The 27,330-nt window shown below is 37.4% G+C and overlaps 1 protein-coding gene across 4 annotated transcripts in view; it reads left to right on the forward strand.

Moving 5' to 3' along the window:
• PTGER3 (prostaglandin E receptor 3) overlaps positions 1-16,239 on the forward strand; it is a 200,671-nt gene extending 184,432 nt beyond the window's left edge. For 2 of the 4 annotated variants that reach the window (XM_054482806.1, XM_054482807.1), the window contains one exon: positions 15,739-16,239. In XM_054482806.1, the coding sequence (XP_054338781.1) occupies positions 15,739-15,759 (21 nt within the window). In that variant the 3' untranslated portion in view covers positions 15,760-16,239. The remainder of the gene's footprint in view (positions 1-15,738) is intronic. The other 2 variants (XM_054482814.2, XM_054482787.2) reach the window with 2 other exon arrangements.
• The last annotated feature ends 11,091 nt before the right edge of the window (positions 16,240-27,330 follow it).

Raw genomic sequence — 27,330 nt, forward strand, 5'->3', positions numbered from 1 at the left:
TTTCCTTTCACTCAGACAGTCCTGCCTCTCTGGAGATAAGGCATTATTATCCAGAGCACAATCTTAGTGGCTGTGATCTTTCTACCTGCACACAAGCTTCCCTAATGACATCTGTTTGGATTTCTATGTTCTATTTGTACATTACTTTGTGCCCACCTCCAGGGGAACTCAGTGTCAGCTTGTAAATAATAAACAGACACTGTGTCATATTCTAAAGCTATGGAGATAAGACACAGAACCTACAATCAACAACTACAGTCTCAAAGGGAAAACAATAAGGAAATAGACAATTATAAGTGATTTATAAGTAGCAGAAGTATTCAGAAACACCATGAGCATAGAGAGGAAAAGCCCAAGTCTTCTCATGAAAGTGAAGGTGGGAATCACAGAGGAGGTGAGGTTTGAGTGGAATTGTAAAGGTGACATAGGAGTATACTAGATGAACTAAATTGTTGATAGGAAAAACAGGACTGGGCAAAGGTACACAGATTGGAGGCAGTGGGAACAGTGTATGCAAAAGCCTGGGATATACAACAGCATGGTATATCTAAGGTATAATAACCCTGTATGTTTTGCTTAGGAGTTTGACTTTTATCTTATAGGCCAAAACAGCAAATAAAATTAATCTGGAAGGCCTACAGACTCCTGCCTCTCATGGTTTTTAGTAATGTCTATTGTGGATGAGGAAGACAGGACTGTGAATCAAATGCTGTCTGTTTGCAATCTAAGCATAGATAAACTTGAGCCTCTGAAGGATTTTGTTAATCTGTAAATAATGTACCTGCAAGTTTCTGTCTTGTGACTCCAAGTAGGAGAGCTTCCTTAAGATCTAGCCTGGCCTTGTGGACGTATTTACTGACCATGTCAGGACTTTTATCTTTCCAGACTTTTTTTTCTCTTCTTTTTAGATGAAGTCTCACTCTGTCACCCAGGCTGGAGTGCAATGGCACCATCTCGGCTCACTGCAACCTCTGCCTCCCAGGTTCAAGCGATTCTCCTACTTCAGCCTCCCAAGTAGCTGGGACTACAGGCACCTGCCACCACACCTGGCTAATTTGTTTTTGTATTTTTAGTAGAGATGGGGCTTCACCATGTTGGCCAGGCTGGTCTCGAACTCCTGACCTCAAGTGATCTGCCCCCCCTTGGCCTCCCAACATGCTGGGATTACAGGTGTGAGCCACCGCACCTGGCCCAGACATTTTTAATTGCAAGTAAACAGCCTGTAGATTTCCTTGAAGGTTTTAATATTTGCCCTCAAAGTGAGAATATTAAACTATGGAAGAGGAATAAGCAAACAAATAAATATGAATAGTGTGATAAGTGTCATAATAAAGGTACATTCTTAAAAGCCTGCAACGTAATGCAGAGAGAAGAACTCTACCTGGATGATTAGAGAACTCTTTATCAAGTAGATAATACAAGAGCCTTGCATGACAAGTTAGAACTCTTAGAGGTGGAGAAGGGAATTTGCAGAAGAGGAAACAGCCTGAGCTAAGAGCACTAGTATGGGGGCGTCCGTGGTCTATTCAGGAAACAGCAGAGAGTTTTGTGTTGACAGTGTGGTGGTGAACCAGGACTGGTGGCAGATATACAACTGTAAAGCAGGTTGAGGCAATTGTGAACAACCTTGTATAACATGCTTTGAGCAGAGCTGTTTCTTAGACACACCTCTGATGTGGTAAGGAGAACAGGCTGTAATTTAGCATGGAGACAGAGAGGATAGTTTAAAATCCAGTAAGGCATTCGGAGCAGAGAAGCTGATCCAGAAGTAAGAGCATGTACCTCCTATCCCGCTGCCTGGGAAAAATGCAGAAGTCCAGGTTGGAATTATAGTTCCATCACAAATGGCCTATGATTCAGGCTGTGGGAACACCTCAAGCAATCTCAGCCTGCTAGAGCTGCCAGTGCCCTCTGACAGTGGCCCGTTTGACGGCCAGAAATCAAGGCACCATCTAATTCCTCTTCCATTTCCCAAGGTTTTACCAAATGCTTGGCTGCTGTGATAACTGCTGGAGCCACAGATCTTCAAGACATTTGTCTTTTAATCGAAAAGCTCATAGTCTGGTCATCCTGATGTAAGACACAGAGATAAGCATATCATTGGTCTGTGCAATTAAAAAAATGCATAAGACAGTTTGTATAGAAGGGTGATTAATTCAGGACTCGGGGGCTTTGATGGTGGTTTGATCTCTGGGTTGGTAGTGAAAATATACCCATGGAAGATGTAATTGGCCTCTGAAGCAAGATTAGGACTTCAGAAGGTAATTAATAGGAAGGCTTCCATTGAGACCAACATGGGTTATTTGGAAAACTGAAAGTAAGTCTGTGTTCTAGAAGCATTAACAGTTGGCACAGATTTTGCAGTGGCTCTTCTGAGGAAGTCTTAATGATACTCAATGTTTCCTACAGGGCTTCACTCAGCAAATATGTATTAGGCATCTTCTACAGGCCAAGCCCTCTGGTGAGCAATGTGATATGGAACCCCCAAGGTGCTTACAGCCAAGCATTAAGACAGGCATTCAGACAGAAGGATATGAAGGGGTGCTTTCTTTAAAGTTCAAGTTGTACACAAGTAGCAGTTGGCAGCAAAGGGAAACAGGCTTTTACATGGAAGGGGGAAGTCAAGGAAAGCTGCCCAGAGAAGGAAGTGCTTGAGTTGAACTTTGAAGAAGAAATGAGTAGGAATTTCCCAGATGACAGTCCAGGAAAGGTGTGGCATCTTTGTTTCTCTGATGCGGCTCTAGATGAGTGTCTTCCTGCCTCTCTAGTCATGCAATCTCTGCTCTTCTCTTCAGGCTCCTCTTCTTCCCACCCCTACTGTGATTGGTCCTTCAAGGTTCTGTGCTCAGCCTTTCCATTGGTTCTTGGATTTGTCCTTTCCCGCCATGTCTTCAACACATCCACGACTTCCACTAACACTTGCGAGCTTCAAACTTCTTAGTAAGTAAAGACTCCACATTGCCAAGTACGGGACTTTTTACCCAGGAAGTCAGCCTATCTCTAATGAAACATGCTCCAAAAATAACTTACCATCTTTCATCTCTGTTGTCCCACCTATCTTTTTGTGGCCTGATTGTATAAGTCAAGAACCTTGAAGAGATCCTTAGCTTGCTTCCTTTCTATTCCCAACATCCAGTGACTCTCCAAGTTCTGCAGTGCTCTTAAATCCTTTCTGTGTCCACTATTAATTCCTTAAATGGGTCCCTCATAATCTCTTGCCTGGCTGATTGCAGTCACCTCCTAATCTGTCTCTCTAGTTCCAGCTCACACTCTAAACCTATCCTTCCTCACTACTGCTGGGGTGGTATTCCTAATCAGCAAGTCTGATTTTGGATCATATCCCACTTCACCACACCCCTACTGCTTATGATATTCCTATGTTCTTGACAACCTTTGGAATTAGGTCTCAATGCCTTAGGGTGGTAGACAAACCTCTCCTGCTGACCTCACCAGTAGGTTTATCTGTTGTCCTCTCCCTTCAGGAATTCTTCAGAAATTCTAAACGGATTGTAGATCTCCCAAAACATCATGTTTTTTCATATTTTCTTGCCTTGAAATGTTATCACCTAGAATGTTTTCCCTATCACTCTTTGCACATGACACTGTCACGTCCCCTTCCTTGACTCTCCCTTCTGGATAGATGGCCACTTTCTTTTCTGGGCTACCTCTGGACCAGGTATTCTGAACTATCTATTATCATGCCACTTTGCGAAAATCAAAGAAGCAATACAGCTTAGTAGTTAGGAAAAAGCAACCAAATCCCAGCTCTGACAGTTACCAGTGTGAACTTAGGCAAGTTATTTAATCTCTCCCTGGCGTAATTTCTACAAAACTTACCTATAAAATGGGAATGATAATAGTATCTGCCTCATACAGTTGTTGTCCAATTAATGTATATAAAGTGCTTTAAACAAAAAAGTACTTGGCTTATAGTAAGGATTATATAAGAATTTGCTGATTGCCAACTGTGAGCATCTCGATTTGAGGGAACTATGTCTTACTCATCTCCATGTTCCCAGGGCCCAGCACCAGTGCCTTACACACAGTGTATGTGGAACAAATGTTTGTTTACAGAGGAATGACTGAATCTCTGGCTTTTCCATTCCCTTGGTGTAAGACCCAGTAAATCCCTGAGTCATGCTGATTTTCCTTTCCAATGTCCTCCATGTTTAATTTTTTTCTATGGTAACTGTCACAGCTCCTTCATTTATTCAGCAAAAAGTTATTAGTCAACAGTGTGCAAGGCACCCTAATTGCTAGAGATAACTGCTGTAAACAAGACAGACTCCTTCTGCTTATGGACATTGCATTCTAGCAGAGGACACAGACATGAAATAACAACACATTAATTACCTGATCAAAAGAGTGATATACATAATAGGAGTCTTGGGGAGGTCAGAAAATTTCTCTTAGATAAAAAATTTGACTAATATAAAACAAACTAGAAGTAAATAGCTAGAATAAGGTGGTAAAAGCTGTGGTAGAGAGTGACCCAGGCAAAGAGAATGGCATGTGTAAAGCTCTGAGGTAGGAAGAAATTTGACATGTAGATTTTTAGTTCCCTGTGTCTGGATTATTGCTACAACTGCTACCTGATTTCTGTAAAGAATGATCCTCCCCACTGCTCTCATATTAAACTTTCCATCATGTAGATTCCCTGCTCAGGAACCTTCCATGATTCTCCATTGCCTACTGAATGACATACTAATTCCTGAGTTGTTTTTCATGTCCCAATATAATATGGGTTTTTAGTGATTATCCAATTTTATCTTCCACAAATCATCTACATCTATACTCACCATAGCCATCATGAGCTACTTGATATTCTCCACACATTCTTTATGTTTTCCTACCTTTCCACCTTCATTCAGGTTGTTATTGCTACCAAAATGCCTTTCTTCTCTGATCCCATCCATGCTTGTTTCACAAAAAAAAATCCATTTGTTATATATGTGATGTGCTTTGATATTTTCTATTCTAGTCTATTACATTCTAGTTCAGTTTTTAAGACAAGCAAGCAAGATGCAACCCACATAAGTGACTTCATAACTCACGAACGGATCTTGATCCAGGGTTGAAAACATTGTCCTAAATAGCTTTAAAGATTTTTTCATGATCTATGATTTTGAAGAGAGTTGGCTTTAGTAGAGTCAAAATTTTCTTCTAGCAGTAGAATCCTCTAACCAGCTACATCTGGATTATTAGTCATCTGTATTCTCTGAAGACAGGACAGTGAAATTTGGCCTGAACACATGATCAATGGGGAAGCTAATCATACAGATCCAAAGCACCCTGAGGATGCTTAGTAATACATCTTAATTTGTAGGTGATATCACACTTTGCTATTTCAATCCTGCCAATGATCTGAACTGAAGTTGCTAATTGTATTGAACTGTTCCGGATCACATCTTGGGCAAAGATGAACATGGGAGAGCATTTGTTCCAGCTGAGACTGAGAAAAAAAAAATCCTCTTTTAGCAAATAAATCCATAGCAAGTAGACGCAACTGTAGCTCATGTTATGGCCCATCATCTCTTTCTCTAAGACAGAGAACCTGGGCATCGGCCGCCCCCTTCTTTAAATAACCTACCACCAATCCTCTTGACTTTACATCCTACAAGTGTCTCCGATCTGTTGACCTCTCTCCAACTTTCCTGCCTCCCCTGGAGTTCAAGCCTCCTATATGTTTATTTGGCAATCTTTCTTAGTGTTTCACACAGTGAAAGATCTATTGTGCCGTCCTCCTGCTAAGAACCATTCAGTTATCCACTGTTTGTTCCCTTAGGAGAGGGTCCAGTGGATAGTACATAAAATTGCTTGCAAAGCCCTTCCTGATCCATCCTCAGTAAGCTTTCCTGTCTCATTCTTACTCCCTTCTTTCCTCTTTTCCTCCTCCTTGTCTTCTCTCCCTCCATTCATCTTCTACCCTCTGATCATTAAAAACAAAAAGCTTTGTTCCTCAAACACTTCATGTTTGTTTTCTTTGGTTTGGTTTTCTGGTCTAGAACATTCCCTTCTTTATTAGACAGCTCTTATCCTTCCTTCAAAACACATCTTGGATATTTCATTCCTTGAGCCTTCTAAGTCAAAGCTATGAGACTCTCCCCTGTCCTCCCTTAATTCCCTATAGTTCACCATTACACTATATCGAAATTATCCATTCACTTCACTTCAACAGTATGAAAGCAGGACTTTTTCAGCACAATATTTCTATTGCCTATCACATAATAGCCCTGCAGTGTCCAGCTAAGCTGATGACTTGGAGATAAATCTGCCTAACCCTGGGATGAAGTATCTGTAAACTATTTTGACAACAGATGTAAGTCATGATCTCCAAAGAACTTACCAGTTACTATTAATATTTTTTTATTTAGTATGTTTAAATCTCCATTTGTTTTATGTATCTCATTTCATAAATTCAGGAGTGGGTGAAAAAAAGATGTGCTAATTTTGGTTCTCTAAAATTCCAATATTTCAGGTAATCTCTCTTAGACACTAAATTTTACTTCTTACCAGGCCCACCCTGGACAATATATAGATCCTCAGATTAATGAGGCTTTCACAACAGTTTTATTCATTTATTCTCAATCATCCACTTTTCATTGATTAAACAACTACTAAGTGCTAGATACTGGAAATACTAGATGGTTAAGATGTCATCCCTCCCCTCTAGACCTAGTCTATCCTGAGATCCAAGGAGGGAAGGGACCAAACAGTAAGCTATTATGAAATAGAAGTTCTTATGTAAACTTTAACAGCCAAAGAGTTCCACAGAAGCATAAAAATGTTAAGAAATGAGAGTTTGCTTTCTGTACAAAAAAAAAAACACTAAGTAAGTTTTATGAATGATAAATATTCTGAGAGAGAAACACACAGCAAGCTGCAGATACCATACAGAGAAGTTTGTTTTTGTTTTTGTTTTTTTGCTAATGGAACCATGAAGATTCTCATTGCATCTGCTCACATTTAGTCAGTGATATTTCAGTTAATTCTAATGGATTCTTTTCTCTTTCAGTTAATTCTAATGGATTCTTTTCTCTTTAAGTTTTATTTATGTTTGATTGACACACAATGATTGTGCAAATTTATGGAGTAAAATGTGAATGTTTCCCTTTATAACTGAAAAGTAAGTAGCCTAGCAAAGTCTACACATTTCTTCAAAGGCATAAAAGCAAAATATAGCCAAGGTGATGCAGCAGTTAGTCACGGGTGGTCAACACTTACAGGTTGTGCCGATTATTAAACTTTGAATGTTAATGTGGAGGCTGCTAATGCTAACACCAGAAAATTAGAAATGTATTCTGAAGGATTTTAGACTTAAGCAAAATTAGAAATGAGCAAAACCTTTGTGGTCAGAATGATTCTACAATTTTCACAAGCCAAAAATTCTTCAAAACGCATCTCTGAGGCTTTTGCATAAGTATTTAGGACCTCTTTGAATTTCTTGCTATTCCTTTAACATATTTGCTTTATAATACGTTATCCCTTTGCAGTTCTTTCTAGTTGGAATAGCTCCCTGCCCCTCAGATGCCCAGTAAACTTAATTATCACTTCTGTGAAGCATTATAAGATCAGTGGGTATGCCTTAGGCTGAATTAATAACTTCCCACTCCTAGTGGCCATACCACTCTTTGATTTTCCTTTTAAATTGTCCTTACTCCATTATAGTATTCTTTGTAGAAGTGTCTCTGTTCCCTAACAGACTGTGTAAGCTACTTAATAATTCCTTAGCTACAGGACCCAACAGTGCCTTATATAAATTTCCATATAGGCAGGTTTAATGGGTGAATCATTCTACTTTTTTCTTTGCCTCTTCCATGTCACCATAGTACTAAGTCTCTGTTCTCTTTCATGGTCTTTTCTTCTCCAGTTTGAAAAACTTTATGATGTACAATAAGGTCTCACGTAACATTATTGGTAGGTTCTTGAAAACTGTAACTTCAAGTGAAATGATGACTATTGAAGTCAATTTTACCATAGGCTAATTAATATAAAAAAAGATAAATTCTTAGGGCGTATTTCTGCTTACAAAAATGTCACCAAACTTCTAACTAAAAAACAAAACCCTTCTAATCTTAAACCTTGAGATAAATGTAAGCTATACATTCATTTAAGAAAGATTAATACAAACAAGTAAGATAATTATTTACCCTATTATTTCAGTTCTTGGTCACAGGTGGCCAAAGTCCTTCCTGGCCGCTCAGGTAGCCAAGCAGAAACCCATCCTGGACAGAACAATGTGCAAACTCCACACAGACAGTAGCCCCGATGGGGAATCACATTTTTTTCTCATCAATGTTATAATGAAATGAAGTTGAATAAAATGACATTGAATAAAATATTATTTGAGTGCCTGTTGTACATTATTAAAAATTTCTAATCTCACAATTAGAATATATATTATTTTTAATTAGTTACAAATTTATCTCAGAAAAAAGTAGGAGTTCTAGTTGTAAGAGCCATTTTTGTCAGTTTGGGGCAATCACTTTACTTGTCTTGACTTCAGTTTCCTCATCCAAATAATGAGGACATTACCAAATGATCTGCAAACCCAGCGCCCACTCCCCCCAACCCACTCTAATACTACAGTCCTATACTCTTTCTGAATTCATGAAAAACGCATAGTCTAGGTCACATAATTGTACACTTAATTAACAGTTTTATTATCTTGACTCATTTCTTCTTTCTTTGCTCTTCCTCAAAAACACATTACCAAATAGTAAGTTCTATGATGTCTGAAGAACTCGGAAAGTCAAACCGATACAGATTCAAGTCCTGATTCTGCCATACAAAACATCTTTCTTGGCAACTTCCTCAACATGGATAAGGTTCAGTTTCTCATGTGTAAAATGGGAATAATAATAGTAGTACTTTTTAAATAGAGTCATAGCTAGCCTCCTTCTGCCTTTCTTATGAGTTCCTGCAATTGGCAGTTGTGTAAGAATGCAAGGTCTTAATAACACAGATACGTTCACTGATGAATTAATCACTAGTCTGTGTTTTTGCCCATTATGTCAAAGCATTTTTATCTGTTTCTTTCTGATTGCCAGATACTGTAAATACCTAATAATACAATAAAATTCCAGTGCCAACTACATATAGTGCCAATTAAAATTGTAAATCTTGCAATATAAGCAAATCTTCTTGAAGTTGATAAAAACGGAGCTAAATAATTGTAAGGCACACAGGTGAAGCCATTGACGAATTGAAAAAAAGAAAACTAATGAGAATATGACAGACTAGGCACCATAAAGACACTGAATGGAAAATGCTGATTAAATAGATACATGACTCTAATATTTTTCACAAAACTAAAATCATGTGGCAAATCTCTAAAAAGGATAGTTTTGTATTGTTATGCAAATGCTCAAATTAATTATTTAATTCATTCTTTGCTCTTTCTAAGGAATAATTTATGGAAGTAATGAGCAAAAGGATGAAATTCAGCATGAGAATAGGAGCATCTCACAGTGGGCACTGCAGAGAAAGTGGGGGACAGTGAGAAGCAGCAAAGGCAGCCCACTCCTCATTCTCAATTCTGACACAGGCCAACTCTGGTGCTTGCCCTTAGTAGCAAAATGAGAAAGCAGTGGAGAAAAACACAAGGCAGATCATTGAACTCTGCGTGTCTGATACCTAACACCTTATTGAAGTTTCAACCTAAGCAAGTCTATTCAAATATTAAAAAACTAATAATTTTTAAACTTCCATAAAACCTTAGTGAACACTAATTATTTCTATAGCATTTTGCAATAAATAAAAGTAATTTTATTGCTTTTTGTTCAATGAATAACTCTGTGAGGTAGTTGAAACAGATATTACCTCTATTTTACTACTGAAAAACCAAATGTTGGTAGGAGCTTACTCAGGTACTCAGAGAAAGAACACAGGTCCTGGACTCCAGGGCATATTGATAAAAATGTTTTATGTCATTTTCATCTGACCAGTAATGTAGTTCAAATTCTCATTATAATCTTTTTAGGGTATATTTTGTTGGTCCCAATTTTCTGAAAGATAAGAAATCTGAGGATTGAAGAGATTTAATAAACTGGCCCAGAGTCAGTGGTAAATATCAGTTTCCTAATTCCATGGTCCCTGCTTTTTCCAGGACACTCTCCCCTTTCACTATGTCAGGTTGTTTGCTAAAACTCAGAATCAAATGTCTTTATTAATAATAGGAAAACTATACCAACAGAAACGAGGTTTTCAGAGAATAATAGAAATTTAGAAAGTTCGTCTTAGAAAAAGTGACTGCAGTTCACACCTCAATTATAATTACTGGTACATTTAGGAACTAAAGTTTAAAAGTGATGCATTTGTTTCAACGTTGTTTCCTTTTTCTGTGTACTTTCTATAGGTGATACTAAAGAGCAATGAAATAAGCAAAAGCTATGTTGTGCCAAAAACAAACAAAAAGAATCTGTGTTTTGTATTAATCCCTGAGCTCAGTAGGTCATTGCCTCTATCATCCCATTTTACCAATTAAGATGTGAACTATAAAGAGAGTAAGTGAACTTTCTAGGGTCACAGAGTTCCAAATCGGCTGAGCAAATATATCAGTGGTTCTTGAGACATTCACTGTATTTTATGACTATCTTTTCTCTAAGCATATTGTAGTAAAAATATAAAATTTTGTTTAATAAAGCAACAAAGATAATACATAAGCAGAAATTATCCCCAGTAAACTGGCCTGAATTTATGTGTTGTGAGTGATGAGTATGTTTCTATTACTATTGCCAACTGTAGTCATGAATTATTTGTGAACAAGCGCCAAGAATATATAGTTTAGGTTATATTAAAATTGCAGTTAAGAAAATATTTTCCTTTGGGAAGCTGAGGTGGGTGGATCACAAGTTCGGGAAATCAAGACCATCCTGGCTAACACAGTGAAACCCCGTCTCTACTAAAAATACAAAAAATTAGCCAGGCGTGGTGGCAGGCGCCTGTAGTCCCAGCTACCCAGGAGGCTGAGGCAGGAGAATGGCGTGAACTCGGGAGGCGGAGCTTGCAGTGAGCCAAGATCACGCCACTGCACTCTAGCTCGGGTGACAGAGTGAGACTCTGTCTCTAAATAAATAAATACATACATAAATACATAAATAAGAGTGAAATCCAAACACAAGAAATCCATGCTAATCCACATCAAAACAAAAAGAAAACTAAGAACAAAAAAATCTTGAAAGCACCAAGAAATAAATGACACCTGAAATATCAGGGGGAAAAACAATTTGAATGACAGTAGATTTCTCATCAGAAATCACAATGATCAGAAGGAAATGGTACAACAATTTTCAAGTCCTGAAAGAAAAGAACTGTCAAACCCAGATTTTGTATCTGGCAACATTTTCCTTCAGAAATGAAAATAAATGCATTTTCAGATTAATGAAAATTAAGAGAATTTGTCACAAGCCACATATTAAAACAATGGTTAAAGAAACCCCTTAGAGAAGGAATCTTAAAACATCAAGAACAACAAATATAAGTAAATACAAAAGACGTTCCTTCTCTTGTGTGTTCTAAATTTAGTTTAGTAGTCAAAGCTAAAAGTACAATATTTTCCAATATGAATCTAAATGTATGTAGCGAAAACATTTAAGACAACTATATTATAAATGGGTTGGGAAGATAGGTACAGAGACTTAAAAGAAGACAAGTTTTCTACATTTGACATAAATTGGTAAAATATTAACACCAACAAATCTCTGTGGTGGTGGAAGAATTCTGTATCTTGCTTCTAGCGGTTGTTACAGGAATGCATACATACGAAAAAATGGCACAGAACTATACACCACATTGTACCAATGTCAATTTTCCAGTTTTGACATTGTACTATAGTTAATATAAGATGTAACCATTGAGAGAAAGTGAGTGAAGGGTACCCAAGAACTATCCATTTTGCAAATTATGAATCCACAACTATTTCAAAATAAAAAGTAAAAAATCTAAGCTTTTAAGAAATTCTTATTAAGTCACATTCTGAAACACCTTCTAACCTTAAAAAAATGGAAAAAAAACCCATAATAAAGAGTTGGTATAAAGTTACAGAGCAAATTTCTTCAGTAATTGATTGTTTTGCTTTAGTTAGGTTTTTGATCATCATTTGTGACCTATTTGAATTGGGGAAAAGCAATTCTGTTTTGATGCTGATGTTACTATCAATGTCTGCATTTTTTTTTTTTTTTTTTGAGATGGAGTTTTGCTTTTGCTGCCCAGGCTGGAGTGCAATGGCACAATATCGACTCACTGCAACTTCCACCTCAGCAGCTCAAGTGATTCTCCTGCCTCAGCCTCCCAAGTAGCTGAGATTACAGGCCCCTGCCACCACACCCAGCTAATTTTTTGTAGCTTTTTTATGTCTTCAATAATCACATTGTATAAAAGCTAATGAGTTATCTTGGCTAGGTCATAAAGATAACTGACAACTTTGTTAACAGTTCCTAAATAAAAATATTATTTATAATCTTCAGCTATCAGAGTATAGTGATAGACACCTTGGAAGTCTACAAGCATTTTTTTCTCTTTCAGAGAAGTGAAAAAACTAGCATAAGAGTCTCTGGATCTCTTAGTGGCACAACTAGATAGTGACATCAAGCTATGAAACATCCAGGCCATATTACCAAACTTTTTATCTACCATGAAAATCCTTCTTGTCCTTTTAATCTATAGTAAACATTTTTTTGAAAACTCTAAAAGCTCATATCGCTCCTCTCAGAACTGACCCCACTTCCCCAGTACAACTCTATTTGGATTATATAATCTCCACTGGTCTCACTAGACTAGTTAATATGATTGTCTCTCCAGATAATTGAGAATTATGACCCATAGATTCAAACTGGGTAAACTTAACGTTCTATGTTGCCAATTGTCTACTGCTATTACTTTTGGATTTTATCAATGATGAGATATTCCAAACATACAGAAAACACCCATTTGCTCCCTTCCCTGAATGAACAGATACTAATACTCTGACATAATTGTTTCAGATTTCTTTTTCCCTAAAAATCAAAAAAAATTTTGATATGGACACTAAAGTAGTACTAGATACACCAATCACCAAGATAAAACAATTATCAATATTTTGTCGCATTCGCAGAACTTATTTATTTTTAAAATTATGGTAGAAACATTTTAACATAACATGTTTAACATAAAAATTAGCATCTTGACCATTTCTAAGTGTATAGTTCAATAGTGTTAACAATAGTCACATTGTTGTGCAATAGATCTCTAAAAGTTTTTCATTTTGCAAAACTGAAACTCTATACCCATTGAAAAACAACTCTCTATTTCCGCTTCCTCATAGCCCCTGACATCCACAATTCTGCTTTCTATGAGTTGGACCAATTTAGATGCCTTATACAGGTGGAATCATACAGTGTTGGTCTCTTTGTGACTGGGCTTATTTTACTTAGCATAATGTCTTCAGGGTTCATCAATGTTATAGCACATGACAGAATTTCCTTCTCTTTTTAAGCTAAGTAATATTCCACGGTATGTATATACTCCATTCTCTGTATCCATTTATATGTCAGTGGACATTTGGGTTGCTTTCACCTCTTTGGTATTGTGAATAATGCTGTAATGAACATGGATATGAAAATATGTCATCAAGAGTCTGTCTTCAATTCTACTGGATATGTACCCAGAGTGGGATTTCTGGATCATATGGTAATCGCATTTTTAGTTTCCTGAGGAAACTCTATACTGTTTTTCATAGTGGCTGCATTGTCAATTCCCATTGACAGTGCACAAGAATTGCAATTTCTCCACATTTCAATACCACTGGCTATTTTCTGTTTTATGACAGTGGCCATGTGTATTAGTCCATTCTCACACTGCTATAGAGAACTACCTGAGACTGGGTAATTGAAGAAAAGAGGTTTGACTCACAGTTCCCTAGGCTGTACAGAAGCATGTTTTGGAGGCCTCAGGAAATTTACAATTATGGCAGAATGCAAAGGGGAAGCAAGCACATTTTACCATGGTGCAGCAGGATAGAGACAGAGCGAAGGGGGAAGTGTGCCACACAACTTTAAACCATCAGATCTCATGAGAACACACTAACAGCAAGGGGGAAATCTGCCCCCATGAGCCAATCATCTCCCACCAGGCCCCTCCTCTGACATGTAGGGATTACAATTTGACATGAGATTTGGGTGGGGACACAGAGCCAAACCATATCACCATCTTAATGGGTGATATCTCATTATAGTTCTGATTTGCGTTTCTCTAATGGTTAGTGACATTAAATATCTTGTCACTTGTTAGCCATTTATAAATCTTTGGAGAAATACCTCTTTGAGGATTTTACCCATTTTTTTAACTGGGCTATTTGCTTGTTGTTAAATTAGAGGCATTCTTTATATATTCTGAATCTAACTCCTTATCAGATATATGATTTGGAAATATTTTCTCCCATCTCGTAGGTTACTTTTTCACTCTACTGATTGCTTCCTTTCATGTGCAAAAGGCTTTAAGCTTGATGTACTCTCATTTGTCTATTTTTGCTTTTGTTGCCTGTGGTTTTGGTGTCATATCCAAGAAAACATTGCCAAATCCACTGTTATAAAATTTTTCTCCTGTGTTCTTCTTATAGTTTTATATTTTAAGGTCTTATGCCTAGGTCTTTAATTCATTTTGAGTTTATTTTTGTATATTGTGTAAAGTAAGGATCCGACTTCATTCTTTTACATGTGGATATCCAGTTTTCTCAACACCATTTATTGATAGGACTACCCTTTAAGCCCATTGTATGGTTTTGGCACTCTTGTCAAAGATTGATTGAGTGCGTGCACAGGGGTTTATCTGGGACCTCTATTCTATTGATCCATACGTCTGCCCTTATGTCAGTACCACACTGTTTAGATTACTGTAATTTGGGATCACTTAACCTATTTAAAACACATTTTTTCTTTTTCTTATTTGAAGTATTTTTCAGCAAATATCAGATGGTATTATTTTACCCCTTCATAATTCAGTATAACTCTAAAAATTATGGCCCACTACAAAACCACAATATTATTATCACTCATAATGTTTCTTCAGCATAATCTCATACCTGGTCTTAATCAAATGTATGGATTTTCTCAAAAATGTGTTTTCTGGCTTATTTGAATTAAAATCTAAACAAGGTCCACATTTTGATATGTTTGTTTTTTAGGGCACTTGTAATTTAGAATAGTTCTTCCTCTGCTCCCTTTTCCTCCAGCCATTGACTTATAGAAATTAGTTTAGTTGTTCTATAGAATGCCTCCCATTCTGGATTTCTCTAATTCTTTATTATGTCTTTTAACACTAAATGGAAATTAGCTAGTGGCTTAACTCTGTGGTCATTTAACTATAAATTGAAATTAGCCTAGAACCATGATTTTTTATGTCTGCAAGCAGTTTTTTAATCTTATCTGCAAATTGAAGATTCTGAGGACTTTTCCCAGTTTCACTGGGCATTCTCACACGTCTTCCCACTTTTCCACCCAAGGAAAATAGGATCTTCTTCTTTTAGTAGATGTTTGTAGAAAAATTTTTTATACCCCAAGTTTGTGGCATACATAGGTTGTCCCTATTCATTTTTCACTATTACTGCCACACAACTTCATTCTTGTTCTTGTTATACTGCTGTAAGTGATTTACCACTCCTCTTCATAATCTGAAATTTATGAGTATTGCCTTTGATTTTTATTTAAGATATTAACAGTGCATTTATTATTGGCTATCCTAATTGATTTGTTTGTTTTCCAGGAGGAATTTTGGGGAAATTAAAACCTGCCTTTCTGCCAGGATCACATCACTGGAAGTTCCATGACCCTCTTTTTGTAAAAGAAAAAAAAAATCACAGAAACACCCCACCTCCCAACCTATTCTCTTTTACTTCTTCCCCCAAGCCCACCCCCAAATATAACTGTTATCCAGAAGCTGTTATGTCCTGTTTCCATACATGTTTTTGTGCTTTTACTATATCTACATACATCAATTAAACTTATGTCCTATTGTTTTGTGAATTTATATTTGCATATACATTTTCATATGTATAATTTGCATTTTTTTATTGAAAATTATGTTTCTTGAGATTTATCCACATTGAAACATGGAGCTCTAAACTGTTAATTTTAACTGCTATAGAGTATTCCATAATTTGAATAAAGCATAATTTGTTTGTACAATCTCCCGCCAAGGGAAAATGATTTCCACTCTCATGACAAGGAGCACTGCAAAAATAAAAATAAAAATTACATTCATACATGTTTGCCTGCTCCCATCTGCCTGATTTTCTCTAAAAGAAATATCTAGGATTGGAAGTGCCAGGTCAAAGAGCATGTGCATCTTCTTATGCCCACATATATGAGAGTTTTCCCCAAGTATATCTACATCAACATCTATGATGTTTTAATTTTCTACATCCTTCACTGTATTCATTTGTTTTCATGCTGCTATGAAGAAATACCCAAAACTGGGTAGTTTGTAAAGACAAGAAGATTAATTGACTCACAGTTCTGCGTGGCTGGGAAGGTTTAACGAAACTTACAATCATGGTGGAAGGGGAAGGAAACACGTCCTTCTGCACATGGTGGCAGGAGAGAGAAATGCCAAGCAAAAGGAGAAAAAGCCCCTTATAAAACCATCAGATCTTGTGAGAATGAACTCACCATCATGAGAAGAGCGTGAGTGTAACTGCCCCCATGATTAAATTACCTCCCACCAAGTCCTCCTATTATAAATAGGAATTATGGGAACTAAAATTAAAGGTGAGATTTGGGTGGGGACACAGAGCCAAACCATATCATTGTCAATGTGAAATAGTACTTTATTGTTACTCTATTATATATTTTACTGAATGAAATGTGAGGTTGAGGAGCTTTACAAGTCCTATTAATCATTTTATCTTCTTTTTCTGTGTATGGTCTGTTTATAACATTGATAATCTCTTGGGTTTTATGTCAATTGCTTAATGATTTGTGAGTGTTTAAAAATATATTCTAGATAATGATTCTTTTTGATATTTATTAAATACAATGTGTTCTCATAAAAATCTCTATTCCCTTTCCTCTTCCTTCATCTCTATCTCTACATCTACCTCTACCTCTAGCTCTATCTCTAGTTATAGCTCTAGCTCTACCCCTATCCCTAACTCTATCTCTACCTCTAGCTCCACCTCTACCTCTACCTCTACCTCTATGTCTAGCTCTATCCCTACCTCCACCTCTAGTACTGGTACCAGCTCTAGCTCTACTTCTGTCTCTACCTCTACTTCATCTCTATCTCTAGCTCTACCTCTAGTTCTACCTCTAGCTCTAGCTATACTTATATCTCCACCTCATCTCTATCTCTAGCTCTAGTTCTAGCTCTACGTCTACATCTAGCTCTAGCTCTAGCTCTACCTATCTCTATCTCTATCTCGATCTCTATCTCTATCTCGATCTCTATCTCTATTTCCATAACCCTTTCTCTCCCTACAGTTCAGATTTTGTTCTTGGAAACAGCCTGGGAAACAGGCAGTTTACTATACTTTCCATTTTCCCAAATCTCCATCTCTAACCACACCTCATCCCTGCTACCACCACACAGATTTCTTCATGGAACATCCCTTGTTTGTGAAGCATTGACACTTATGCAAAAAGGTATTAAAAGTAAAAGTGTCTGGCTGGGCACGGTGGCTCACGCCTGTAATTCCAAGCATTTTGGGATATGGATCAGAAGGTCAGGAGATCAAGACCATGCTGGCTAACACGGTGAAACCCTCTCTCTACTAAAAATACAAAAAATTAGCCAGGCGTGGTGGCAAGCACCTATAGTCCCAGCTACTCAGGAGGCTGAGGCAGGAGAATCGCTTGAACCTGGGAGGCAGAGGTTGCAGTGAGCTGTGATCACACCACTGCACTCCAGCCTGGATGACAGAGCAAGACTCCATCTCAAAAAAAAAAAAAAAAAATAGTAGAAGTTTCCTGCCGTTATGGACAAACTGTTTGTCAAATATGATCACATTCCATAAATTAGTTTTAAGTTCAACTGGGGTTTCCCTCCTTTCAGCATACATATTATCTCTTCCCTTCCTCTGGACCTTTCCTATCCATGTCTTTACTAGGATTATTACATGTCTGTTGAGCTGTAAACAAAATGTTATGTGTGCAGTTAATGCTAATTTGGATGATAGGAAACAGAAATATTAATTCTAATTACTTTTCAAACATAGCTCATGCATTAATAAGAGAATCTGATGTCACTGCAAGACGATTTGGTTGAGATGATAATGCTAATTTATTGAAATGGGTGGGTGTCATAATCAGTTTAAAAAAAGAGAAACATTTCTAAGACATACCAGATCATATTAATACATCATCTCCACACACAAAATTGGTGTTAACATACAAATTCCTCTGGAAGTTTAAGAAGCAATGCCTTCTTAAATATTGAGATCTAGTGAATGCACCTTTTAAAACTGTAATATATGGGTCAGAGGGTTTTTTGTTTGTTTTGTTTTCCTATCTTTCTATTTGGCTTTTCTCTTAACATAGACTAGAGAAATAAAGGCACATGCAAATGCATAGATTTATTTAGATTTCAACTGAAATTTTTCATTATGTTTATTATTTTTAAACACAGGCATCTGCTTGGCTTCATGTGCAAAGCCCTGAATTTCATTCTCTTCTTACTGAAGTTCTTTAAATGAAAGTAATATTTTAATATTTGATAATAATAGCCCAAGAAGGATGGTAACATCCAAGTGTAAGTATTACATATTGAAGAATAAATTTTTTACAAGAAAATGCAATGTATTAAGAATCATAGAAGTTTTTACTCATAATAACAAATATGGAAGAAAAAATAGCTTGCAATAAACATACCCAGTCCATATTTGTATGCAATATATATTTTTTCTCTAAAGCAAAATTATAACATAAAAACAAAATTTAGATTCCAAATGGTATGTCATATTAGACAGAAAAATAGTGCAAATGAACAGTTTAAAACTGTCCAAAAATATGAGTAATTTTATTTGAAAAATGACAAGCATTCTTCAGAGTTCTGGGCCACCCAATTATTTCAATAAGACAAATTGTCTTGGAGAAAGGCTCTTAAACTCTGAGCCATTCATTAGTTTATTTTTGTATCATCAGGGAGTTAGCTTGGGAAACTGGCAAAATCCTATCTGGCTTGAAAAGTAAATGCCCTTGGATTAGGGTTCTGTGCAACAAAAAATGCAAAAGGCTAATAATTTCACTTAAAAATTTTATGATTATTAATTTTCATTCTGTCAGCCTACATCACAATTAAAAGAAATAAATCATTTTGGTGGTTTGTGCCTGATTTTTCCCAAATTTCTTTGTTTGTTTGCTTGTTTTAATAGTAAGTATATTTCTATTAGCTGGCAACAGCTGTTATTTGGGTGCCTCAGCTGACTGCTCCCAGAATACCCATAGCTTCAGTGTATACTCTTTACTACAAATTCTTAATGTCTGGATTTACTAAATAATTAAAATCATTCTTGCAAATGTCCAATATAAGAGGGAGTAGATAAACTTCTTGCTTCATACCTTTTTCCAAAAGCTTTTATTTTCAAGTAAAATTGATTCTTATTTTCTTTTAATTTACCAGCCACAAGCTTAATATCATTTAACTAGCTAGCTAATAAAGCCTTGTAATTAAAGCTTTGTATTAAATCTTTGTATACACAATGATTTATTTGGGACTTCAATTTTGAATTCTTTCCTCCTTAAATTAATAAAATTTTGAGTTTCTGTTTTAATCTTCAAATATTTCAATTATTTGTTTTTTTAAACAAACAAGCCTGAATTAAAGGAACGATTGAAATTCATAAATACCATTTTTTCTCTTACATGATCATACTATTAAAACTATAAAGTTTACACATCAAAATAAGAAGATAACTAAAGACAAAATAAAAAATTGTGAAAGCACCAAGAAATAAATGACACCTTACCTAACAGGGGAAAAATCTTATGGACTCTCCATAAGAAAGAGTAGTAGCTCCTCCAAGGTCCCTGAAGGATAATAATCTGTGACACTACAGTAGATACTCAGACATAAAGTAGTTCCAAGAACAAAGACTATTGTCTGTCAAGAGCTGCTTATTTTCTTATTTTCATGACAGCCAGGAATACATTCAAAAGGTATATTTGTAATACATTAGCCACAATCTAATTGTGCTACCACTGGAGAGCTTCTCAGTGTCTGGTTCATCACACAATAGGGGATGGAATTTGAATTCATTCTTTTTGAAGGTTTATATGGTTTGGCTGTGTCCTCACCCAAATCTCCTCTCCAACTCCTACATGTTGTAGGAGGAACCCAGTGGGAGGCGATTGAATCATGGGGGCAAGTCTTTCCTATGCTGTTCTCATGATAGTAAGTCTCATGAGATCTGATGGTTTTAAAAACAAGAGTTCCCTGCACAAGCTCTCTTTGCCTGCTGCCATCCATGTAAAATGTGACTTGTTCCTCCTTGCCTTCTGCCATGATTGTGAGGCTTCCCCAGCCATGTGGAACTGTAAGTCCAGTAAACCTCTTTATTTTGTAAATTGCCCTGTCTTGGGGATGTCTTTATCAGCAGCATGAAAGCAGACTAATACAAAGGTCTAATCAGAGTTGGATTTGTGTTGGTTTTGTTGGTAACACTCTGCTAAGACTGAACACAAGGAGGTCCAATTTTTTCCATGTTACTAGCTTTTTCACCTCTTTTACACAGTAGCACAAATTCATGCTAGGAAGTTAACTGTGTGGGCATGAGAGCCTGTCTATACCATGATCTCCAAAAAACTGATTTTAATTCTTTTTACCTTTCCTACCAATATACTTGCCATTGCTTTCCTCTTCAAACCTCAACTATTTAGTCAGTGGATTCAGCTTTAATCTTGTCACCTTATATGTACACAGACATTTTTATGTGTTTTACGTGAAACAAGATAGAGCATGAGTAAGTAAATAAGCGTGTGTGTATGATGCACGTGTGTGCAGAAAACTGTAATCTCAATTTATTATTATTATCTAGTGCAATTACAGAGATGGTCAAGCACAGGTAACAAAAGGATTTAACAGAAAACAGATAACGTATATCTTTAGGGAAGAAAGGATTACAAATTTCACACTGGTCAAAATTGAAATTTCATAGAATAAACATCTGCAGTTTATGCTAAAAGCTGCATGTAGGGTTAAAATATGATATTATTATAGGTAGATTTCAACCTTTGGTTGCAGCTGGCTGAGGGGGCTGCTGGCAATGGCTGTTATTTGGGTACCCCAGCTGACTGCTCCCAGAATACCCGTAGCAGTTACATGCTGGGAGGAGAAGGAGGCAGGTGCTATCAGATGACCCGTAGCAGTTACATGCTGGGAGGAGAAGGAGGCAGGTGCTATCAGATGACTCCTCAGGAATGTGCCCTGAAGGGAACACTATTTAGCATACAGGAGACTTGTCATGTGACTTTCTTTGGAGGGTCATTTTAAAGACTTGTCTGCAACTAATGATGTCTGTGATCTGTACAGAGGTCACCTTCAATAACTTCTCTTCCTGTAAACAGGAAAAGCAATGCTGGAAAATGGGTAAGAGAGAGAAAACAACAGGGAGCCCCAGTCACTTGACCTAGTAGCCAACTGTTTGCTATCCCTGGAGCTGAGTTTTAGTAATCCTTAGATATTTTCAGTTTACTTTGTTTAGAAATTGAACTTCAACACAATGAACACTAGTGAGGTTGGATGTTGCAGCCAAAAAGCCTAGGATTTGAAGGAATCCTACGAATCCATCTTCACTACTTCACAGCTTTGTGACACTGGTCTCATCATATAACTTACCTACATGTTATTATCCCAGTTTGTAAAATGGTGATTATAATAACTGCCTCAATACATTAATATAAAGATGAAATGAGGAAACATGTAAGGTGTCTGGCATATATTAGATGCTCAATATTTATGGTTCCTTTTTCATCATGTTGTAGGCTAATTGAACCCAATCTTTCAACCCTCAGAGACTGAGTTGGGTATTAGAAGACATTCACATGTTTATGTTAGGAATCAATTCACTCTATCCACACTGGCCATCCTTGTTGCTCCTTAAACATGGTAGGCATTCTTCTACCTTAGGGCAATGGATCTGGCTATTCCCTCCTCTGGACCTTCTCCCAAGTATGCATACGAACTGACTCACTTCCTTCAACTCTTCACTTAAATGTATTCTTCTCATAGAGGTTTACCCTGACAACCCCACTTAATACTGTAAACTGTATGTGGCCCTCTTCACTGCTCCCTCAGTGCCATACTCCTGAGTCCCCTTACCATGCTCCTTTGCTTTTTAAAAAAAAAAAAAAAAAAATACATCTATTGCCTTCTAGCACTTAATAAAATTTTAAAATTACATTTTCTGTTTATTCTTTGTTTTTCCCCAGTAAACTGTTGTATTAGTCCATTTTCATGCTGCTGATAAAGACATACCCAAGGCTGGGAAGAAAAAGAAGTTTAATTGGATATACAGTTCCACGTGGCTGGGGAGGCCTCAGAATCACGGCAGGAGGTGAAAGGCACTTCTTACATGTAGGTGGCAAGAAAAAGATGAGAAGGATGCAAAAGCAGAAACCCCTGATAAAACCATCAGATCCTGTGAGACCTATTCACCGCCATGAGAACAGTATGAGGGAAACCACCCCCAAAATTCAAATGATCTCCCACCGGGTCCCTACCACAACACATGGAAATTATGCAAGTATAATTCAAGATGAGATTTGGGTGGGGACACAGAGCAAAACCATATCATTCTATCCCTGGCCCCTCCAAATCTTATGTCCTCACGTTTCAAAACCAATCATGCCTTCCCAACAGTCTGCCAAACTCTTAACTCATTTCAGCATTAACCCAAAAGTCCACAGTCCAAAGTCTCATCTGAGACAAGGCAAGTCCCTTCTGCCTACAAGCCCGTAAAATCAAAAACAAGCTAGTTACTTCCTAGATACAACAGAGGTACAGGTATTGGGTAAATACAGTCATTCCAAATGGGAGTTACAGGGCCCATGCAAGTCCAAAATCCAGTGGGGCAGTCAAATTCTAAAGCTCCAAAATGATCTCCTTTGACTCCATGTCTCACATCCAGGTCACGCTGATGCAAGAAGTAGGTTCTCATAACCTTGGGCAGCTCTGCCTCAGTGGCTTTGCAGGGTATAGACCCTCTTCTGGCTGCTTTCATGGGTGGCTGGAGTTGAGTGTCTGTGGTTTTTCCAGGCACACAGTGCAAGCTGTCATTGGATCTACCATTCTGGGGTCTGGAGAATGGTGGCCCTCTTCCCACAGCCCCACTAGGCAGTGCTCCAGTAGGGACTCTGTGTGGGGGCTCTGACACCACATTTCCCTTCTGCACTGCCCTTGCAGAGTTTCTCCATAAGGGCCCCACCCCTGCAGCAAACTTTTGCCTGGGCATCCAGGCATTTCCATACATCTTCTGAAATCTGGGTGGAGGTCCCCAAACCTCAATTCTTAACTTCTGTGCACCTGAAGGCTCAACATCAGATGGAAGCTGCCAAGGTTTGGGGGCTTGCACCCTCTGAAACCATGAGCCGAGCTATACCTTGTCCCCTTTTAGCAATGGTTAGAGTGTCTTGGATGCAGGGCACCAAGTCCCTAGGCTGCACACAGCACAGGGACCCTGGGCCTGGCTCACAAAACCATTTTTACCTCCCAGGCTTCTGGATCTGTGATGGGAGGGGCTGCTGTGAAGACCTATGACATGCCCTGGAGATATTTTCCACAGTGTCTTAGGGATTAACATTCAGCTCCTTGTTACTTATGTAAATTTCTGCAGACAGCTTTAATTTCTCCTCAAAAAAATGGGTTTTTCTTTTCTACTGCATCATCAGACTGCAAATTTTCTGAACTTTTATGTTCTGTTTCCCTTTTAAAATGGAATGCTTTTAACAGCACCCAAGTCACCTCCTAAATGCTTTGCTGCTTAGAAATTTCTTCCAACAGATACCTTAAATCATCTCTCTCTAGTTCAAAGTTCCATGAATCTCTAAGGCAGGGGCAAAATGCTGCCAGTCTCTTTGCTAAAACACAACAAGAGTCATCTTTGCTCCAGTTCCCAACAAGTCCCTCATCTCCATCTGAGATCACCTCAGCCTAGACCTTATCATTCATATCACTATCAGCATTTTTGTCAAAGCCATTCAACAAGTCTCTAGGAAGTTCCAAACTTTCCCACATTTTTCTGTCTTCTTCTGAGCCCCCCAAATTGTTCCAACCTCTGCCTGATACCCAGTTCCAAAGTTGCTTCCACATTTTTGGGTATCTTTTCAGCAATGCCCCATTCTACTAGTACCAATTTACTGTATTAGTCTGTTTTCATATTGCTGATGAAGACATATGCAAGACTGGGAAGAAAAAGAGGTTCAATTGGACTTATAGTTCCACATGTCTGGGGAGGCCTCAGAATCATAGCAGGATGTGAAAGGCACTTCTTACATGGCAGCAGCAAGAAAAAAATTAGGAGGATACAAAAGCAGAATCCTCTGATAAAACCATCAGATCTCGCAAGATTTATTCACTACCATGAGAACAGTGTGGGAGAAACAACCCCCATGACTCAAATTATCTACCACTGGGTCCTTCTCACAACACATGGGAATTATGGGAGTACAATTCAAGATGAGATTTAGGTGGAGACACAGAGCCAAACCATATCAACTGTATACTCCATAAGGGTTTAAAATCTTTATTCACTTCACTGATGTATATCACGCACCTGTTTCCTTGTAGGTAGTTAGGACAGAATAAATATTTTTTCATGAATGAATGCACTGAGGCATTTCAGAATACATCAATCTACAGTGTTTAGGAATTGACTACGACCTGAATTAACATGCTTTATTCACCCCACATCCCCAGATCCCGGAGTATAGTAAGTATGACATGTATAGTAGAATGAACAAAAAATAATGGATTCAGGCAAAACACAGCTTCCCATGAGGCTAGGGAATTACCCAGACTCAGGCAAAATTCAGTACCATCATTCTCCTCTTTATGAACCTGAAAACCAAACATAATGGCTTAGGAATTTTTTCTGTTAAATATATTTGATTGATATTATATACCCAGAAGGTCAAGATAATGTGGAAAATATTATCTACTGCCCTTGAGTCAAGGACTCTGATGTATATCATGGTGAATATTTATGCTTACTATGTCATTTCAAGTTTGAATGTTGACATTTAAATTAAAATAATGTCCCTCATTTTTGTAACACAAGAGCAATAGAAAGGTCAGTTGTACCTTAACAGTGGATAGTGCTACATTGCTCCCATGTCATTTTGAGCTTTGCTGAGCAGGAGACTGGCTTCTAATCTCATGGAGTGATCCTAAGTACATCACCCAGTTTAAGAAACACAACTGATTAAGCCTTTCCTAAAAAGCTATTCTTTGTTCTTGAAAGTTTCTGCTCTACATAGTAGCAAGATGGCATTATCTAGTACAACCTTAAGAAAACACACCCTCTCAGCACTCAAGATGAAAATGCTCAGAGGATTTGTATAGAGTCAAATCCAAGGTGAAAAATAACTTTATAGTTGTGTTATTGGGAGGAGTGGTGACAATAAGACATAAAATAAGGAGGGGTAAATGTTATGAAAACAAGATAGAAAGTTTATGGTAATCATAGTAAATTTCTGTCAAGAGAGCTGCAATTCAGATATGCTCCATTCTTACTTGACCTTTATTTACCTCTACTCCTGGTCATTAAAATGATGGTCTTCCTCCTGAGATAGTTCTATAATGGATACTTTGGGACATATTAATCTGATTTCACACAATTGCTGTGCTCAATCATCTGTACTCAATGTGTCATATATGCCTGAACAACCAGACGTCATACAAAGGCTTTATGTGATGCTAGTATGTGATCTTGCCTTATAACAACACATTTATCACTTAAATGTGCCTTTGTCTTTTCTCCTGGAATTAAGACAGCTAAAGATTTCACAAGTTGCACCTAAGAATGATACCCCAGGGAAGCATTGTACCTGTTTATATTCCACCTCATCATGAACACAGTCATTCACTTATTTAATCACACAGGGTAAAGGAGATATGCAACACTTTTCTGAAACAATGTGAAGAGAGGAGAATAAATCAAGCATTCTGGTAAACAATTCATGCCCTCAAAAACATGTTCTAATGTGTGCAACTGTCTTTAAGTGCTCCAAACCCAGACATCTTAGAGTCAGAGCTCCCAAGTTGCAAACAAAAGCACCAACTTGCTCATGATTCATTCTAACCTTTTTACATAAAACTGGAACTAGGAACCATAGTCGGGGAATAAGAAAGCTGATCCAGAATCTACCACTGTAAGTTATTCAGCTAAAAAATATTACATAAATGCATGCAGAAGTCAGGAAGAAGAAATCAAAACATAAGATCATAATCCCAGTAGCATGCTGTTAAAACACGAATGAACAAAGACTGTTGGTTCTATGTAGAGATACTGTATTGAATGGAAGACGTGAAAAGCTGTCTGCTCCCAAGACTCTGATGACATAAGTATCAAAGAATGAGAAATGGACTGGATGATTAGTGCTAAAAGGAACTTTTAAGGACATCGAATGCAAACCCAGTAATTTTACAGAGGCTTTAAATAGATTTGGAGAAGTTGAATAATGTGCTCTCAATCCATAATTAGTTGATACTGGTGAATATACCAGAAAAACAGAACAAACCATCTTTGCCATTAAAGTGTATCTGTCTTATTAGGTTTAACTAATATAGTCAGACATCAGGTCATGTGATACCAAATGCTTGAACTGGTCAGGTGTTGCACTTTTTGTTCCCAGAATTGATAGATGGTTGTTATTCCATTCTGCCATTGCCTTTGTTTTTTATCATTGTAATTATAATGCCCTATTTACTTCAGCTAGAGGATTAATGTTTCTGGATATCTTTTCTTCTGCCTAGACATAGATTATTTGTATAAATACTCTATAAAATGGAGTTCTCAGGTTTTGTTCCTATTCAGTTATTCTACTTTCTATCTTGCAATTAACTACAAAGAGGTGAATACATAGCACTGAGAATGAGGTGAACCAAGGGCCTGCCATCAGGTGATTTTAAACATGGAACATTGGCACAGCAATTAAACTCAACCAACTGTAGAGTTAATAAAAATACAGATCCAGATTGCTAGTCAACTATTTCAGATGCATGGTTCTGGTTACACAGTGAAAACTTAGGAGCCTTAAGGACACTATAGAGGTTGCTGCAGCCAGTTTAGTCAACACCTTACAAACCATTACAGCTGAAAGGGCTGAGAATGATCTAATAGACAATTCTCACTCAAGGTCAGAA

This window comes from Pongo pygmaeus, chromosome 1 (assembly GCF_028885625.2).
Source record: "Pongo pygmaeus isolate AG05252 chromosome 1, NHGRI_mPonPyg2-v2.0_pri, whole genome shotgun sequence".
Lineage (NCBI taxonomy): Eukaryota > Metazoa > Chordata > Mammalia > Primates > Hominidae > Pongo > Pongo pygmaeus.